This window comes from Cordyceps fumosorosea (assembly GCF_001636725.1).
Source record: "Cordyceps fumosorosea ARSEF 2679 chromosome Unknown scaffold_8, whole genome shotgun sequence".
NCBI lineage: Eukaryota > Fungi > Ascomycota > Sordariomycetes > Hypocreales > Cordycipitaceae > Cordyceps > Cordyceps fumosorosea.
The window spans coordinates 1,021,451-1,040,566 of NW_017387308.1; the positions used below are offsets into that span (position 1 = coordinate 1,021,451).

General features: G+C 55.3%; 5 protein-coding genes across 5 annotated transcripts; 2 read left to right on the forward strand and 3 right to left on the reverse strand.

Annotated features, from left to right (window-relative positions):
• Positions 1-231: 231 nt before the first annotated feature.
• Positions 232-3,859, reverse strand: ISF_04163 (histone acetyltransferase; the record flags this gene model as incomplete). The annotated part of the gene is made up of 3 exons (XM_018847769.1): positions 232-1,640; positions 2,109-3,497; positions 3,559-3,859. 3 exons carry the CDS (start codon positions 3,857-3,859, stop codon positions 232-234), a joined length of 3,099 nt encoding a protein of 1,032 aa, XP_018705349.1.
• Positions 3,860-5,572: 1,713 nt separating this feature from the next.
• Positions 5,573-6,006, forward strand: ISF_04164 (NADH-ubiquinone oxidoreductase complex 1/LYR family protein; the record flags this gene model as incomplete). Its single annotated transcript, XM_018847770.1, has 4 exons — positions 5,573-5,615; positions 5,674-5,817; positions 5,881-5,893; positions 5,952-6,006. 4 exons carry the CDS (start codon positions 5,573-5,575, stop codon positions 6,004-6,006), a joined length of 255 nt encoding a protein of 84 aa, XP_018705350.1.
• Positions 6,007-6,212: 206 nt separating this feature from the next.
• On the reverse strand, positions 6,213-8,219 carry ISF_04165 (SAM binding domain-containing protein containing protein; the record flags this gene model as incomplete). The annotated part of the gene is made up of 1 exon (XM_018847771.1): positions 6,213-8,219. One exon carries the CDS (start codon positions 8,217-8,219, stop codon positions 6,213-6,215), a length of 2,007 nt encoding a protein of 668 aa, XP_018705351.1.
• Positions 8,220-13,753: 5,534 nt separating this feature from the next.
• Positions 13,754-15,885, forward strand: ISF_04166 (Endonuclease/exonuclease/phosphatase; the record flags this gene model as incomplete). Its single annotated transcript, XM_018847772.1, has 2 exons — positions 13,754-14,624; positions 14,675-15,885. 2 exons carry the CDS (start codon positions 13,754-13,756, stop codon positions 15,883-15,885), a joined length of 2,082 nt encoding a protein of 693 aa, XP_018705352.1.
• A 793-nt stretch (positions 15,886-16,678) lies between these two features.
• On the reverse strand, positions 16,679-18,091 carry ISF_04167 (Mitochondrial carrier domain protein; the record flags this gene model as incomplete). Its single annotated transcript, XM_018847773.1, has 1 exon — positions 16,679-18,091. The coding sequence occupies one exon, from the start codon at positions 18,089-18,091 to the stop codon at positions 16,679-16,681; it is 1,413 nt and encodes a 470-aa protein (XP_018705353.1).
• Between the last annotated feature and the right edge of the window lie 1,025 nt (positions 18,092-19,116).

Sequence of the window (19,116 nt, forward strand, 5' to 3'; positions counted from 1 at the left end):
AATTCGATGTACTACAGCTTTTATCATTTTGTCTCTCCCATACTGATGGACTTGGCACTCGTTCTCTTCCCTTAGACAGCTTGACATTCATTGGGTAGTAAGTCGCTGCACATTCTCTGTTAACAGATCCTGGCCCGTGAACATCACCACACTAACTCCTCTGCTATGCGTAAACCATATACCTACATCTATAATATCCCAGCCTCTCCTGCAGTCCTCTTCCAAGTCCTTCTATCTCTCCATCGCCCTTTGCAGTCTCACGTCTTCAGGCAACCCCTTCCAGCGACTCATGTACACCCGTCCATTCTTAACCACCGCCAGCACACTCTTCTCTGGCTCATCCAGCACGCTGATGTCCTCGAGTGGGTTTGCTGCGAGCACCAGGACATCTGCCGCGAAGCCCGCACGAACTTCTCCCAGCGTATTCTCTTGGCGGAGCATGCGCGCTGCGTACACCGTGGCGCCGCGCAGCACCTCGGCGCTTGACAGAACCTGCGCACGGAGGCCAAACTCGCGCGGCTGCTCAGCCTGCAGGGGCCCGAGCAGGTCGGAGCCGTGACATACCGTAACTCCCGCGTCGCGCGCGATGCGAAGGCTCGCTACGCCCTGCGCCAGCACCTGCTGGTTCTTGGCCTGGTTCTCTGGCGGCAGGAAACCGCCGTATTTCGGTTCGCCCATGGCCTGGTACGTGATGAGCGTCGGCGTCAGCCACACGTCGTGGGCTGCCATGTACCGCGCTGTTTCCGCATCCAGCAGGTTGCCGTGCTCGATGCCGCGGACGCCATTCTCCACGGCGTGGCGGATCGCCTTGGGCGTGTAGGCATGCGCCGTCACGTAGGTGCCGTAGCTGTCCGCCACGTCCGCGATGGCCCGGATCTCAGCTGCCGTGAACTGCGTGTTCTCGATGCGATCTGTCGGGCTGGCCACACCCCCGCCCACCATGATCTTGATGAAGTCGGCACCCTGGCGCAGCTGCTCCCGCGTGGCGGTGAGACAAGCTGGCACGCCATCCGCCACGACGGAAATGGAAGACTGTGTACCGCACTGGCAGCAGTCACCACCCGCCTTATCGTGCGCTTTACGGACGTCGCCGTGGCCACCCGTCTGCGATATGGCCTTGTTGGCGATGAAGATGCGCGGGCCGGGAAACACATCGTCGGCGATGGCCTCCTTGAGCGCGAGCGTCGCGCCGCCCGTGTCGCGCACTGAGGTGAAGCCACGGCTCAGCATCTGACCGCACAGAAAGGGCTGCCGGAAGTACGACACGGCCATGTCGGCATCGTCAAAGCCCAGTGAGGTGGAGCCCGCCACGGCTGTAAGGTGCACATGGCAGTCGATCAGGCCCGGGCAGATGTATAACCCCTCAAGATTGACCTCAACGATTTCAGCTGAAGCGGAGAGATCGGAGCGGGAGTAACAGGACGTGTGCTGTACAGACTCGATGAGCCCGTCGCGCAGGGTTACGGTCTGGCCCCGGATGATGGTGCCTCTGGCCGCATCTACAACGTTGGCGTTATGTAGGATGTACACCTTTTGCGGAGGTAGTTTCCACGGCTTGACAAGATTCTCGGGAATGCCACGTTGGAATGGGGGTGTGGCGGCGGGCGGCGCAGGCCGTGGCCGGATCTCGGCAGCCGGCGCTGCACGGTTAGGAAGATGTCGAGTCATGGCGGTTCCAGCAAATTGAAAAATTTCAATGCAAGGGATCGACGATAAATGAATAAAGTAGTTGAGATCGATGAGGTGAGGCGAAGAGTGAAAGGCGGAAGACGCACGGCTGAAGGTTAATAAGTATAAGGTACATAAGTTTGAGGTGGACCTCCGCACCGGCGCCGGTACCCGGCCGCGGGGTAGCAAAGCCGCAGATCGGACTAGGATATTCTTGGCAGGACCAAGACACGCATACAGTGAAAAGAACATTGTGCGTAGCATGTACAAGGTGAGACCCTGCGTGCTTTCATTGGTATACGTCATGATGCAATTGCGTGCATCGCCGTCATGCTCCTCGTAGCCAAAATCTTACACGCCGAACCGAAGTCTATGTTTTTGAGAGAAGCGCAAATTCGTCTATTCTTCCGCTGGCCCTGGACGCCCATCGAGCCACTTACTCATGTACGGGCCGTCGAGCCAGTAGCCCAACTTCCTATAGTAATTACGCACGCCGACACCGGAGATGACGCTGATCTTGTCGCTGCCGTGCTCGTCGCGGGCGATGCGCTCAGCCTCCTCCATGAGCAGCGTGCCGAAGCCCTGGTGCTGGAACTTGCGGGGGTCGCGAGCATGTACGGGGACAGCCGTACCGTAGACATGCAACTCGCGGATCATACTTGTCGGTTGCGCCGTGAGCTCGGGTCGGAACGTGTACTTTTCAGTGCACTTGCGCAGCCGAAGCAGGCCGACAAGGATGTCTTGCTTGGGGTCCTCGTATGCCAGGAATGTCTCCCAGCCACCATTGGCCGTGTAGTCGCGGCGCACAAGTTCAATCTGATTTGGTCGGATCTTGTTCTTGACCTCGTTGACGCCAACCTCGCGAGTGCGGACGTCGCGACATGTGGTGCCAAAGTCCTTCATCCGCGCGAGAGCTAGTTCGCGTAGGTTGCCATTCTCAACGCCAGATGTGACGAGAGGCATAGGGATATCACGCTGAACACGGTAGATTCGCGTCCAGGGAGGGATCAGGGCAAGAATGCGGGCGACCAGATCGATGAGCCCGTTTGGCGTGTAGTTTTGGTAGCGGCCTGTTCGCCACAGCTCGTAGAGACCAGTGCCACGGATGACAAGCGTAGGGTAAATTTTGAGACCGTCTGTTCGGAACGCGGGGCTTTCGAAATACTCCCTGAACTGGTCGAGATCGCGCTCCATGCCAACGTTGGGCAGATCCGGCATCATATGGCTGACAACCTTGAAACCCGCGTCCTTGGACAGACAAAATGTCTCAGCGACGGCAGCAACAGTATGACCTCGATTCGTGTCGCGAGCGACATCTTCGTAGAGCGACTGCACGCCAACCTCTAGACGCGTACAGCCGTAGCGCAGCATGTCAGATAGATGAGGTTGGAGGCAGTAATCTGGCCGCGTCTCGATGGTGATGCCGACGCATTTGACATTGCTCATCTCAGCGGCCTCGACGGCCTCATCGACGTTGGATGTTTGGTAGCCGCTGAGGGCGTTGTGGAGCTGAGAGATGAAGTCCTCGCGGTATGACTCGGGCAGCGACATGAAAGTGCCGCCCATGATGATGTATTCGACCTTGTCGACCGAGTGGCCGAGTGACTTGAGTTGGTCGACGCGGCCGCGGGCCTGCTCGAAAGGGTCGTATCGTGCGCGGATGGCCCGCATTGAGGTGGGCTCGTAGCCGGTGTATGATTGCGTGCTGTATTCGAAGTCGGAGTCTGGACCACCAGGGCAGTAAACACAGATGTTACCGGTATAGGCAATGTGAGGGCAGCGATGGGGTTTGCACATGACGGCGACGACGGCAATGCCAGAGGAGGTGCCTGCCACGGATTAGTTAAACATCATCAAAAAAAAGGAAGGATCTATCGGACTGCAGCATACGGATGGGCTTGGCGATGAGCTTGTGGAGGATGTATTTCTTGTAGTGTTCGGGGATGGCAGCGATAATGGCAGTGAGAGGTGGGATGTTGGTCAGCTTGTGCTTCTTAGCCAGCTTATTACGCAGGGCGTTGAGGTTGATGTCGCGGCTGGGACGGCCATTCTTGGTGGCCTCGTGGTCTTCGATCAGAACATTGGCGACGTCGGCGCAGCAGCGCAGGTATCGCTCACTCTCGGGCGCGAGGTCGGTGGCCTTTGTCTTGGCCGTGGCGGCGGGCGTTACAGTGACTGTGGCGGTCGCCATGATTAAAGGTCGTGGTCACTGTTGGCTAGATTATTCTCGGTCTGAATTCTTTTTTTTTGTCGCGACGAGCTCTGGAGAGAGGTGGGTGCTCTCAAAGTGGGGCAGACTGAACCAGTAACCAGGATCGCCTTGTCAGCACAGCACAACGGGGATTTGTTGGCAATATACATGTGAGAGAGCACACCTCTTACTTCCTACTCCGTTTTTGTATTCAGAAGTGTACAATAAGGCAGTCATAGGAACAACTGTTCTTGGAGACTGCTTTCTCAGTAATTGTGTTTTTTCTAATCCTATCAAAAACACTTTTGAATCATCGGCGCCCCTGGTAGAACTTCTAGTCCAGCACCGGATATGGCGTCCCAGGATCAATTTCTTTCTTCGTGTCCACCGCATCCCGGCCAAATAATCTTTCCCACTGTGCGTCAACCCGAATTTGTTCTTTCTTTGACGATTTCCACGCAGTCTCCGCCACGCGACAAAGCCACCCGTCAAAGTCACGTCCCGCGCCTTGTCAAGTAGTGTGCTTTTTGCAGTCCACCCAAGTAGAGGAGGGGCCATTGAGAGGGCCCATCTTAGATTTATTCCAACCGATGCCGAGAGATAGCTGAACTGTATCCAGCCGGTCCAGGCGTCATATTTCCATACTCGCTTTCGATGTTGAGCTTCTTTCCAGCAACGAAGATCAAAAGCATTTCTCGACGGTTCATGGGGATCCCGTCGTTAGTTATGCCGTGCCAGTATTCAGGTACCCCGCGAACGGACATGATTGAAGTGGATGATAAAGTGATGGTAAAAAGAGAGATGGCGTGGGAAAATCGGTTTCCTGAGAGAAACCTATGGAAGAGAATATTAGCAGCTTGTCAGACATGAAAGTAAAGAACATACCTAACGCTTAGCGACTGTTTGATTATAATTCGTAGTGCGAGTAGACAGCGCACAGATGTGAGCAGGATAGCCGCGAGCGTGACGAGTGAGGAGCAATGCGGATGTGGCAGATGCTTCGGTTCGGGGGACGGCAGCGTTTTATATAACTAGGCGGAATTGATTTGGGCCCGTGTGTCCCCAAGCAGAGTTTGGCAAAGAAACGCCCGCGAGTCAAGGGCCGCGCGGAACCAGGTAGTGCAGCGTTTGGCGTCGTCAAAAGCGACGGGCGAGTTTCGATGGAGAGGCTAGAATATTCCGTGTCTGCCTAGACTTTCCTTGCCGGTGATAAAGACAAAGTTTAACAAGGATTCGCGGCATCACAGGCAACTGAAGAGGCGAGAATGGGCGAGAATGGGAAGGAGAAAGAGGGGGGATGTTGGTATTAGGATGAAGTCCAAACGTGATGTGGTTGGAGGTTCGTTTTGCCACCCTCGCCCTGCGATTGAGTATGCGTATGTTGACGCCGTTTGCGCCTGTGATCGCAGTACAGAGTAGCGGGAAGCTACGCATGTAGATGGGGAAGAAGAAACGCAGGTGATATTTAGTGCGCTGCTAAATGGGGGAGAGAAAGAAGACTTTCAGTTTTACTATTCAGACGTTTTGGTTTTAATTTTGCCGTTGAAAAACATCAGCTTGGATTATTCGTAAATCATAAACATGCATTATTTCACAACCCCTAATAATGCGGAGACATAGGTAGTGCGGAACTCACTTTACCATCACCTGTCGCTCCGCCGTATGATTCATCCTTCTCCCCGCCACCACCCACCCCCCGCCACCTCCCTCGCCATGCCGCCGTCTCTCCGCCATCAAGTCATAGCCATATACAAAGGTACATCCCATACCTTATCCTCCCTGTCTACCTCTTCTTCTCCGCTGAACACTTGTAGAACTTCTCTATCTCGGGCGCGAGTATCCCCTCGGATACGGCTACTTTCGGCCGCGCCTGCACAGGGCCTTCATGGCGCGCGCGACCGAGCGCGACGAAGACAAGATCCGGCAGGGCATCCGAAAGGCCGAATACGTGAAGAAGGGTACGTGCAGCGCTGACCACAGTGGAAGAGCAGGGGGAGGGGAGAAATGCTGACGACGAGTAGAAATCGAAGCGCTGTATGATGACTGCGACACGCACGTCGGACCAAACTCCCAATGCTAACTCACCATCTAGGTATTATTTGAAACGATATCGCACATTAAGGAAACGCTACGTGCCGGGCGCGTAGTCAAGTTCACGAGGCGGCAATGTACTATCATGCATCATAACGTATATGCAAGAAATTTACTTTTTATCCAATTGAAAATACACAGCTAAAAATGAAAGAAGCAAAATTCACATGGCTCATGGCTGAGATGCTTATCCGTATCAAAATCCTAACATCCCCAGACCTGTCGTAATCCGTCATGCTCCTCGCCAATCCGACGGCGGGCTTCATCGCTTTCGTTTCGTAGCGGACCACGCGCCCACCTCTAGACACTCGCCCCAGCTCGTGCCGCTGTCGCTCATCAGGTCGCCCATCATCTTGCCCATCCACACATCCCATTCATCCTGGCTCTTACCCGAGACTTCCCGCAGGATCGGCTCGAGCGCCTGGATCTGCTGTACGACCGTCAGGAGCGCCGTCTGGCGAAGTGCCTCCTGCCCGGGCGACAGCACGCGGCTCTCCACCTTGGGCGGTGGTGGCGACGCCGCGCCCTTGCCGTCCTTGGTGACGACGACACCGCCGACGCCCTCGCGCTCCCAGCGCACTTCGCTGAGCGGGATGGCCAGGCGTCGCGAGCGGACGTCGGTCAGCGTCTCCGACTCCTGCAGCAGCGTCGGCCCTATCAGCGTGCACGGCACCGCAGTGAGGTCGCGCGTTTCGAGGGCACGCGAAAGCCACTGATTGTACTCGACGAGGAATGTGTTCAGGGGCGCCGAAAGCGGTGTGTTGGCGTTCATGACGTAGGCACCAAGACTGGTGGCCACTTCCTGGTCCTCAGTGTCGTCGCCGGAGAGCTTGCCGTCGGGGACGTGCGGGCGAAGCATGCGGATGAGGTGGTCTGATTCCCAGATCTCGAGGACGCCGCCAGGCCGGAGTAGGCGAATGTACTCGTCGACAAAGTACTGGTGCTGCAGGTTCGTGGTGGCCAGGCTCATATCCTTGACCATGACGAGGTCAAACTGCTCGGCGTCGACGGGCCAGGGCAGCTGGCGCAGGTCGTGGCTGATGAAGCGCCAATTCATCTCCGGGTCGGGCTTGGCAGATTGGTGGCTGGCACCGTGGGTGGCCGTAGCTGCCGTCATCATCGGGCCGGAGGGGGCGAGCGGGGCAATGTCGATGCCAGTAAAGGAGATGTTGCCGTGGCCGCGAGACTTGAAGTACCGATGGCACATCATGGACCAAAAGCCGGAGCCGCAGCCAATCTCGAGGACACGTTGGGGCGGGCGGCTGGAGAAGGTGGACGAGCAGACAGGGCTCCCAAAGACCTGGATGAGCAGCAAAGTGCGCATGGACTGGCGATGCAGCTCCGTTAGGTCGGCGGGCAGCGGGTAGGGCAAGCTCGTGTCATTGATGTAGGAGCGGCCATTGCGGAGGACAAAGGGCTTGGAGGTGATGAGGTTCTCGCGGGAGCTAGAGGAGGCGTCGGCGGTCGAGGACATGTTGGCGGTGGCGGCGGAGAAGGAGCGTGCAAAAAGGTCGGGGACGGACGCGGCGCCATTCATGTGCGCTGCGGTGGGAGACCGAGGCGACGTCGAGAGATTGTGGTGAGCAGCCCCATGGGCATGCTTGGAGGAAGCGACGTCGGGGAGCGGTGGGTGGTGACTGGCATCGGGGTGATGCTTACCGCGGGAGATGAGGGAGTGGGAGGCGCGCTTGAAGGCGCTGTGCTGCGCGGGTCGGGGAGAAGAGGCGGAGGGCAAGGGAGGAGAGGAGGAGGCGGACGGACAAGGCTTTTGATGGGATCCATGGTGGTGGATGTGGTGTTGAGGATGATGTGGGGTGCCTCTAGCGTCCGGGGAGGCTCCAGCTCCAATAGGGAGCGGACCGCTTGCCGTGGTGCGTGCGGCGGAGCATTCAGTGGTGTGACTGTTGCCGTTGATGTTGTTGTTGGCAGCGTCGTTGTCGTCGTGGAGGCGCCCTTTGCCTTTGCCAGCATGCTGTTGCTGGTGCTGTTGGTGACGGTCGTGGCCATGGTCATCATGGTCAAGCCCCACGGCTGCGGCGTTGGCGGGGCGGTCCGACCTTGACGGCGCGTCGTCGTGTGAGGTCTGCGATGCATGGGATGGCTCGCCGCTGCTTGAAGCTCGGGAGCTCTTGGAGGTGGATTTGGTGAGAGAGTTGCCGTCGGGATCAGAGGCCGTCTTTTTGCGGCGCGAGGGTGATGGTTGGGCCCGTGGGAGGTATGGGAGCATGCCTCTGCCCATGACGGACGGGGTCATCATGGGTGAGTACATGGCTGCTGTAGGCCTGCAGCAGCAACTGGACAGCGACTGTGGAGGAGGTACAGCGGGCCGTCGAGTTGAATTGGGGGCGAGTCAGCGGATGCAGGGGCTTTTCATCCACTGTAGTCCCGCTGAAGGTGAGGAAGCGTGGCCGGGTAAAAAGGCCGAGCACAAGTCGAGAACCACAGCGAACCCACAGAGGAGCCCAGAGGCCAGAAGCTTGGCTTTTTAGCGGTCCCGGCGCGGTTCCTGCCGCCCGCAGAGTTCCCCAATTGCAGCCAACCACAGCAAGTCAGTCGTCGTCGTCTCTCGTCTCTCTTTTCTCTTCTCCTCTCCCACGCAGGCAGGGGGAGAAGATGGGAAAAAGAGTGGAAAGTGCCAGGTGGTGCCCCAAATATGTGAGAGACAAACCGACCCTCGTCTATCCTCGGAAGCTCAAAGGTGGGATGCTGTGGTTGATACAGTCAACCCTTGTATCCCGACAATGTGGTAGCCGTCTTGGCAAGGGGGGCTGGGCAGGAAAGTAGAAGCGAATTAGTAAGTCCGTAGTTGTCCTCTCGAATGATGAAGTAAGTGTTTCGCAACGAATCCTCGAAACTGCGCAACAGCGACCAGCGCTGTCTGACGCAGTGGGTATCGCTGGTGTCAAACTGCAGCGTTGCTACCCGATGTCGTCGCTACCGGATGACGTCGCTACCGGATCTTTCTTCTCCTCTTCCGGCTCATGCGCTCTGAATGCCAAACTAATAAAAACCAGCCGAGTCGAATCTCTTGCAGACAGGCGCAGGCAAATGGGTGGTGATTGGGCTGCCGAGGCTGCCCCCCGCGGCACCGATCCAACACAAACTTTCGCACAGACACCCGCTTCGACGGGCGAAACCAGGGTCCGGCAGGAAGGACGACGTGCAGTAGTTAGCCTCGGGTTTTCCGGTAATGATTTGTCGTTTTTCTGCGATCTGATAATGAAATATTGAAATGGAACAAAGAAGTTCCTGTGCTGGGTTGATGGTGCAGGTGTGTGAATCTGCCCGTCTGGCAAATGGAGGCCACGCCAAACGGGGAACTCCAAAAGAACACAGCAAAGGGCCTCTCAGCCGCGTATGTGCATGTTGATCTTTCCCCTCTCCCAAACTCTACAAAAGGTGTGCGACCAAGCGCTTCTTATCAATTTTTGCAACCCTTTTTCCCTCTCCGGCGTCCGTGGCGTGCGGGACAACGCGGGGACGGAACCAGGCTGCTCGCCACACGACTGGATGATCAGCTTGGTGGGCACACGACTTTTGAAGCTGGGCTGGCCGCTAACCAAGCAAAGCCAAAGGTACCAGCGAGAAAACACAAGATAACGAGGCTTACTGGGGATGAGCTTGGCTTGGCTGGCTGGCTGGCTTCTTCCCATCAGCGAGTACCTTCCTACCTACCACCAAGTGACCCCTCCAACAATCACACACCATCTCGCAACAAGAACCAACCAGCAGTCGCCGTTCCTTCAACAACCCATGCTCCGGACATGCGGACCCTATCAGCGTTGGACGACCATTCTGGCTCGTGACATTCAGCATCTTCCACCTCCCTCAAGCCCATCAAGCCAACGAAACCTATCCATTCAATCGTGGCTCGCCCCCGCCCGTGATCGCCAGCACCATAAAATGTCCCCCAGGATCCAGACCCTCGGACAGAACCCGGCACACTGGGTAGGTTGGCATGGAAGCCATGTTCCTGTCTGTCCTGGTTGCTTCCGCCCAGCGTCATGGGGCTTCCATCGGACGTGCCACGAACGGTCGACTTCCGCTTTCTCACAATGCCGCTGCAGGCCTTGAGACAGTCCTACTGGTAGTTATCGGCCACGGCCTGTTTTCAACTTGCTATGCATGGGAGAGACCACCAGCACTCCTTCGGCGAACATTGGCACTTCCCCAGGTTTTACGGCCCACAAACTTCCTCATCAATACAGTCTTGCATGTTGATGACGAACTGCTGCACATAAACTAATAACTATTTAGTCCAATTTTCCTCCCAAAGGTCTGGTGCGTGTAACACTGCCATTCAGCTGCGCCAGCTTGCCACCAGTCCGCTCAGTCAGTCTTACTAGCCACGACTATACGAAGCCAAATCCCCTTTTCTTCGATAAATTTAAATCCCACCTGCTAGTTCACCCAGTTCTCGCCTCGACAGTCAGCTCGTCCTGTTGGAATAACGACATTCCTATTTAGGTCAGTGGAGATGACGCCTCACCACGCCACGCCAAGCCAAGCCATAGCTCTCAGCTGAAGCATGTTGGACCTTTGTGTCGATGCTTTGGCTAAGCTTGAACTTTCGGCCAATATCCTTTACGAAGCTAATCTACTATTTATTCCCTATACTTGATCGGACGGCCCTTTGGGCTGCTTTGAGCCGCGCAACCGTGATAAGGCTGCCAACTTCTTGGCATCAGTGTTGGCGACGGTTCTTCAAGATTGACGTCCAATGAGCTGGCGAAAGGACTTCCTCGCACTCGGATTACAACATGAAAATCATGTCCACAATTTTTTCCACCTTGCGGTTGGCTTTCATCGACCGTCCCGCTGATCTTGCCAATGATTTCCGCACAAGACTCCTCAGCGACTCGTCGACAAGGAAGAGCCCTTTCCAGTCTGTCTGTAGGGTAGGTGGGTAGTAGACTTCGACCGCCGCGATAGACCTTTGCGCTCGAATGGGTATTTAACATCCAGCATAGGCAAGATGACTATAGTTACTTGCAACGTTGGGGGTAGCACTGACTTTCTCTTCATCTTCACGGCGGCATTTCCAGCAAAAAGCTGACGATGACACAGTAAACCCGGAATCCGAAGGACTGTGGCGTTGTCGAAGCTTTCCCTTCCGGATGAAATGTTCTTTCACAGGCCGACGGTTCTTAGATGCCTCGTTTTTTTCACGCTCAAGGCCCATCTCGGGTGATTTGGTGGCGGAGATATCCCAAGGCAGGGCAGAATAGAGGGCAGATGCCCATCGGCTCGTTGATCAGTTCTTGACTGGTCAGCGCGATCGTAGAGGTCCGCCCCGAACCATTCGACTGGGGATCGAAAACCCCCTTCACCCTTCTCTCAGGAAGGCACTTGGTGTTTCGAAGCCGAAATTTTCTAGTCGGGTCAAAAAAGAGGTAGGTATATATGGAGCAAGGGGCATCACAACTCGTTGTCTGCTCACAGCTACACCGTCCTCTCGACTCCACGCCACTCCGTAGGCGCTGGCGATGAGAAATGAGCAGCAATGCTGCAAATCGGCCAACTCCAACGGTGCCCTAGCCATGATTGTACAAGGGTTGAAATTTACGTGGAGTGGTGCCGACTCTACACTCTACCTATACCATTGAGATGATCGGGCTCGTTGGCGTCAATGATCAGAACGTGGGCAGAGACCAGGCTTCAAAATGGTGAGTCCCTGTGTAGGGAGACACCAAGAAGTGTCACGAGTCGATTCGCGCGGAGATATCTGAGACAGCATCACCAGTTGATGCCAGCCACAGCCACGGCTGTCCATGCCCACGTCCTGCAAATCCGCCACGTAGATAATTTCAAGGTCTGCATCCTCGCTGAACTATCGAGGATTTCTGCGAGATGTCGATTGCACCAGTAAAACTGGCCCAGCCCGACAGACCAGGTACTTGCAAAGCCGGCCTGGCCTTTGACTGCCACTGCCGCCCACTACCCAAATTGAGCGTCTCGTCAGATTTTACCAAGACCAAAACCGCTCATATGCTGCTACGGGTATCTTTGAGGCCTCATGACCTGTTATCTGATCACTGTGCGATAGCCTCCGAGCTGGTTGCCGACAAAGTTGGTCTCGTATGTGTGCGTGCGCTATTAGGACAGAGGCCGCCGTACCAATAACGGGTGAGTTTCGATTTGCTTGATCTTCGGAGCCTCGCAACTGAGACTTGTTCCGTGAAAATCGAGAAAATTTTTCACGTCGTGTAAGATGAGTTCTCTCCTGTAGTTAACGTTAAAGGCCAGTGGGGGGATGTGCCTGCCACAGCGTAGTATTGATATGCAGGAACATGCAATGCGTCGCTTACACAGTCCCGCCATGAGGCATAAGAGCAAAGATTATTTAATTTGCTCGCAGCCTGTATTCCCTTTCATCCTGCTCTGCTTTTTTTCGGTCGTCTGGTTTTGCTGAGACCGTGATTGCACGGGGTGGTACCCGGCACCACACAGATTACACGAGTAATCTAATTAGCCGAGATACCGCGTTGCTTGTTCGTTTTTGGTGGTGCACAGTGTCAAGTTGAGAACATTTTCAAATAATTCGTGGCTGGCTAGCTGGTGTTTGGTGAGACGATTGCTGTGGTGGCGCAAGCCGTCATAGCGCTGCAGTGATCTACCTTGCGCATGGTTGCAAGATGGGAGCATTCCGCTACGTGTTCGAAAAAAAAAAGAGAAGAATTTTTTTTTTTAAAAAAAAAGAAAAACAAATTCAAGATCGATACTCATCTCGGACGATGTGAACAGGTGTAACTAACGAGTGAAACGAACGAGAACAAAGGTTGCACGTGATTTAACTGCCCAGCCACTGCTCCCAAGATTGGTCAAGTGCGGAGCATGCTGCACGTGACCTACCGCGCTTCCCATCTTCGTCCAACGCAGTTTGACTGACGCCGGCTTTGATCTGACTGATGTACCTGCCTGCCCACCTTGCCCTTGAAGCACAACACGACGCAAATCATTGACTAGACCTCGATATTCGTTATAATTCTTCTGCGCCGCGCTCTGCTGCTCGCCCCAGCGTCAAATTGAGCGCCGCTGCAAACATTCATTAGCTGTGCGTGGGTCCAACTGCCCTTCCTTTCCGCCCTCCCGCCTGGCTTGTCCTCCCCCATTCTCTCGTGCAACTCTGTCCCAGCCAGCCTCTTCTTCCTCCGACTGACCTTGCCTCCCTCTCCTATATAGTACGGACCACCCGCCACCCACCATCCTGGCCCCCCCCTCCCCGAATCTTACGATTATAGCCCGCAGATATGCCGATCTAGGCATCTGGTCTTTTGCACTCCCGCTCCTTTCGCGACAGAGAACACCGCCCCGGCTCCCGCGTCACCGCACCGCGACATCGCGCGCACTCCACTTGAGCTTTCGCAAGGCACCACCAGCCAGTCAGCCAAGCCGAGCCAAGCTTACCGCCTCTCTCTGCCTGTGCTTGTGCTCGTCAGAGGCTCTTTGCTGTCCGCCGGCGCCCCTTACGCAAAACTCATCTCGTCCTCTGTCCCCTCCTAGATTAGCGTACGCGCAGCTTCTCGCCAACCCCAATCAAGCCCATGCGCAAATGCGAGCTTCATCGTCCGACTCTCCTCATCCGTCGACAAGCATCACATATCGCCCACCGTCGACTTCGTAAACGTCTCACAATTCATCTCCAGCGACAAATGGTTGGCGATTTCAGGTTGACCTTTCAAAAACTACTAAAAACACAGCCGTCCCAATAGTCTGTCGCGCAGGATCTTTGCCGACTACTCTTGCTTTGGGACTCCATTTATTTCAGCGAATCGATTTTACACCTACCGCCTTGTCCTCGGCATGTACTCGCAGAATCATCAGCAGGGCCACGGTGCCCGGCTGAATGGTGCCGGCCGAGGAATGCCCGGCAGCATGCTCTACAGCTACCAGCATGCGCAGCACCAACACCCTTCGCAGGCTCAGCATCACCAGGGCCTGCAACACGACCACGGGAACGGCCTCGGACATCACACCTCCTTCCCCTCCGGCCTCCTCTCCTCGGCCCAGTTTAACCCGGGCCTGCAAAATGGTCACTCTGCGTCTCGTGCGGGCCCTGTACCGCAGAATGAGATGTGGGCCGAGCAGCTGCGTCTGCAAAAGGAGGCCGAACGAGCACACGCTACCATGACGGAGCATCACCAACCCCACTACTACGCGCGACTAAAAGCCTCGGAAAATAAGGGTATAGGTGGCCCGCCACCGTCCAGTGCTAAGGCGCAGACCGACGGCGAAACCGATGCTGATAGACGGAGACCATGGGATTCCAGTAAAGAGCAGCGACAGGACTGGCACAACATGGATATGAGTGGTCAAGGCCTCCGCAATCTGTCCACCGACCTATTCCGCTACACGTTCCTGTGTGAGCTCTACATCGCCTCCAACAAGCTCTCCAGGCTACCCAAGCAAATCGGTGAACTCCGCCAACTGAAACACCTCGACGTATCCTACAACCAGTTGACCGAGCTTCCGCCAGAGCTGGGCATGTGTACATCTCTGAAGCAGCTCCTGTTGTTCAACAATAACGTTGCAGACCTGCCGTATGAGCTGGGGTCCCTGTATGCGCTGGACGTCCTAGGAATTGAAGGCAACCCTCTGGAGCCCAATCTCAAGCAGGAGATCATGGACAAGGGTACACGGAGCCTTATAACCGCTTTCAGAGAGAATGCCCCAGGTATGCCCCGAACAACACAATGCAAATTTTTGATGCTAACGCGTTCATAGTCCCCCCCGAACCCGAGCCGCGCAAACAGATTGTCCTGCAAGAGGATGTTTTGGCTAGCCTCGAGCGAGTCAAGGTGTTCTCATGGAACATCTTGTGCGACAAGTATGCTACAGCGCAGCAATACGGTTACACACCTAGCAAAGCTCTGGAGTGGGAATATCGTCTTGATTGCATTCTCAAGGAAATCCGCTTCCGCGAAGCAGACTTTGTGGCCCTGCAAGAGGTTTCTGGTGAAGCGTTTAGGGACGAGCTCAGCCCCCAGCTAGCCCAGAATGACTACCGGGGCATTTACTGGCCGAAGACGCGATCGAAGACCATGTCCGAAAAAGATGCACTACAGGTTGATGGATGTGCTGTCTTTTACAACCAGAGCAAGTACGTGGTACTGGACAAGCAAGGAATCGAGTTTGCGTCGATTGCCATCAACCGACCCGACATGATGAAAGGGCACGACGTGTTCAACCGCGTGATGCCCAAGGACAACATTGCTCTGATGACCTTTTTCGAGTCTCGCGAGACCGGGGCGCGGGTTATCCTTGTCAACGTGCACCTGACATGGGAGACTAGCTTGGCCGATGTCAAGGTTGTCCAGACTGGTATACTCATGGAGCAGATTACAAAGATGGCAGAAAAGTATTCCAGCTGGCCGCCTGTCAAGGATAAACGGTTGATTGTTGTACCCAGCGAGGAGGGCAGCGAACCGGCGCCCCCACAGCCCGAACCCGGCCCGAGCCAGGAGTATCGCTCCAACACAGAGATTCCTCTGATTGTGTGCGGCGATTTCAACTCGACGGAAGACTCGTCCGTCTTTGAGCTCATGTCCACGGGCCGTGTGTCCCCTGAGCACAAAGATCTGTCCATGTACCAATACGGAAGCTTCACTCGCGATGGTATCCAGCATCCTTTCAGCCTGCGTGATGCGTATTCCTCGACGAGAGGGACCGCCGATGAGATGCCGTTCACCAACTACACACCTGGCTTCTCCGGCGTCATCGACTACATCTGGTACTCGACCAACACGCTAGAGGTTGTCGAGGTCCTCGGTGCTATGAACAGCGCGGAACTGGAGCGGATCCCGGCATTTCCCAACTGGTGGTTCCCTGCCGACCACATTCAAATTATGGCCGACTTTGTCATCAAGGGCCGTAAGGAGAAGAAGCAGAGCAACCAGGATCGTGAGCACAGCATCAGCAGCTCACGGCGCTCTTAATGTGGGAACATGGCTTGCTAAAAGGGATCTGCAAGCTGGTGTGTTTTGCTCCTTCACTATTTGACAAGAAGCAACAGCAGCAGCCGCTTGGCTCGAGGGGCAAGAATGGGTCTTCAATTGATGACATCCGATGAGTTTCGTCTTTCGTTTTTTTGGGTCTCTCTGATCTTGGAGTTTTGTTACCGGACGGCCGCGGACAAGGGTTGGAACTGGGCACGGCAAGGGAAAGGGGCGGTGGTCATCATGGTTGCGGTTGTACTTCTTTCTCGTGTCAAAGCGGAAGAGGTGGAAATGTTGAAGGAGTGAGATTCAGGGTCGCCTGCACCCCCTCCTCACTCCTTCATAAACTTGTACGAATTGTAGGAGTTGGGGATGATTTTATCTGTCTTCTTTTTATCTATCACTACTGTTTTATCTGCGTTTGGTTTCTTTATACTTTACTCTGCGCAGCATTGTTCCCCCCCCTTGGTTTTTGGTTGTTTTCTTTTTTGTTGAATCTGCTATTTTACTAGTTTTAGTTCTTTATACTCGCCATGTTGCAGCGATGGGGTGTGGCTCGCCAGAGAGGGAAACTAAGTTGGACAGCAGCGTGAATACAAAGTCACTGAACCATATAGTAGTTGAGCTCTTGAAGTTGTGCAAATGCGTTTTCTATAAATTGGCATCTGGGAAATGCATTGGTCTATTTATGTATATATACATGTTATGTACCTGCAAATGGGGCTTATACAAATGCCGTCTATCCAGCCCCAGTCAACGCAACCATATCTATGGAACACTTCGCCCCCCCCGTCTAATGCAGCAAGATGTCGTACCCGTCCTTGGTGATGCGCACCTCGTCGGCGCCGAAGCCATACTTTCGGCGGATCAGCTCGAAAATGATGAGCCCCGCGCTGGTGCTGGGCACCTGCCGGATCGCGTTCCACCAGAAGCCGCGGTACAGCCAGCGGCCGAGCGACGTGCCCTCCGCGGCGGCCTCGGCGGCGCAGCCAGCCAGCGTTTCCCGGTACGCGCGGTAGTACGCGCGCATCATGCGGAAGCGCGGAGTCCTGGGCCCCCCGTCCGGCTGCGCGGCGGCGGCGGAGGCGCGGTACCGCTGCGCCTGGGCGTCGAGGTCCTCGAGGTGGTCCCAGTGCTTCACCTGGAAGTGGGTGAGCGGGTGCAGCAGGAGCTGCTGCGCGAAGGAGGCAGCGACGCCCGCGGCGAGGAGGAACATGGGCTCGATGGCGTAGTGCGGCCGGATGAGGGTCGTCGTCGCGCTCGCGTCGCGCTCGCCGGTCGGTCGCTTCGTGGCCAGCAGGTCGACGGTGTCCTTGCCGAGGCCGCCGTAGTACCACGTCACGAAGCGGTAGTAGCCCTGCGCCTTGACGTACTCGAAGACGCTGAAGAAGACGGCCGAGCCCGCGCTGTCCTTGGCCAGCGACAGGCCCCAGCCGGCGAAGATGCCTCGCAGGCCAATCTCGCGCAGCTTCTCCGCGCCGAAGCGCCACATGCTCTGCGGCCGGCCGCCCTCCTGCCCGCGCAGCAGGTCGTTGTGGTCGTAGCGCGCCTGCAGGGCGTCGAGCGGCGCGGCGACGACGCTCTGCAGCGCGCCGGCCAGCAGCCCCGCGGTGAAGGTGCTGGTCGGCGAGGGCGGCGGGTACACGCGGCTGGTGGCGCGGCCGCTGCCCTCGTGCAGCCGGCCGAGCACGTGCAGGTAGCTGGTGTACAGGACGGCGCCGACGCCGACGTTGGCGACGAGCGGCGGCAGCACCTGGTGCGGGATGATGCCCCAGCCCTCGTGGCGGACCGCCGAGGCGAGCACGCCGGGCGTGGTGCTGCGCGCCCACAGCCACGCGGTGTGCAGCCACGTCTGCGTCCGGCTGCCGGCGGCGGCGCGTGTCAGGGCTTCGGTGTGGGCATTGTGGATGGTGCGCGCGTAGGCGAGGTAGTCGACGCGCGTGCGGAAGAAGGCCTTGGCGGGGGCCCGGAAGTAGAAGGCGACGAGCTGCGCGCTGAGGGCCCGGACGGAGGCGGCGGAGGCGGCGGTGGCGGCGTTGCTGCGGGGGGCGCGGCTGGGGAAGTCGTCGGAGTCGGGGGGGATGACGGGCAGGATGCCGGTGCGGGAGTCGCCGGGGACGAGGATCGGGTGGTACGGCGAGGGGAGGGCGAGGGCGATGGAGGCGGAGGAGGAGGGTGGCCCGTCGTTGCTGCGCCCGGGGTTCATGGCGCGGGCCGCTGTCCCATCATGCGGGTAAAAGGGGGAGAGGTGGGAAGGAGGGGTGCTGCTGGTTGGCAGAGAAGCAAGGAGATGGGGGTGATGGAGGAGGGAGTGCGTAATACAAAGTTGATTGGCGGTTCTTAAAATCTCGGGCGTGGTCGGTTTGCTGTGGTCAGCTGGGCGGCCGCTCAAACGGCAGGGTCACGTGAAGGCGTCCGAATCACCACGTTTATGGTAGCTGTCAAAAATAAAAGTCGTTGATAGATGCTTTTGTGTTTCCCAAGTTTGAAGCACTTTCTTTTATTGGCTTGTTCTATCCTTGTCTTGTTTTTCTGGCGGCCAACAGCTATTAGCAGTTACATGGTAATTATGGCGCTCGTGGCTGGCTGTACTGGCAGTGTCTTAATTATTATGAGTTTTGTATTCAGCCGTACTTAATGACTTAAGTTGGGCATTGAAATATAGATTAAATGCGCATTAATGCGTAGTTATTACAATCCACTCTGGTCCCCATTTCACCCGCAGCTGGCACGGCTGGGAAGCTTCATTGCTAAATGGTCATTTCCGACGGTGCAGCTAGGATTACTAGGCTTATAAATAAACTATAGTAATCTAAGTATTATAGTAGAGAAGAGAATAAGTATATAAAGAAAACGATTTTTAATAAATAGTTAAACTAAATCTCTATAAATCTATTATTAAAAAATATCTTTTAATATCTTTTATATTATAATAACTATTTATTAATACTTTATATAATTAAATTAACTTTCTTTATAAAAAGAAATACACTTATTATAAATTAATTAATAGTTATTAATTCTTTTAAAGAGAAAAAGAGTATAAAAAGTCTCTCTTTCTTTTTATATAATTTAGACTATAATTTAGACTATAGAGTACTTATAGAATAGTTTTAGTTTATTTACTTTTAATTTATTATACTACTATTAAAAAAGAAGAGTAAATATAGTTTAAATTCTTTATATATACTTTCTCTTTTTATCTTTTAAAGTAGTTTTTAATTTAATTAA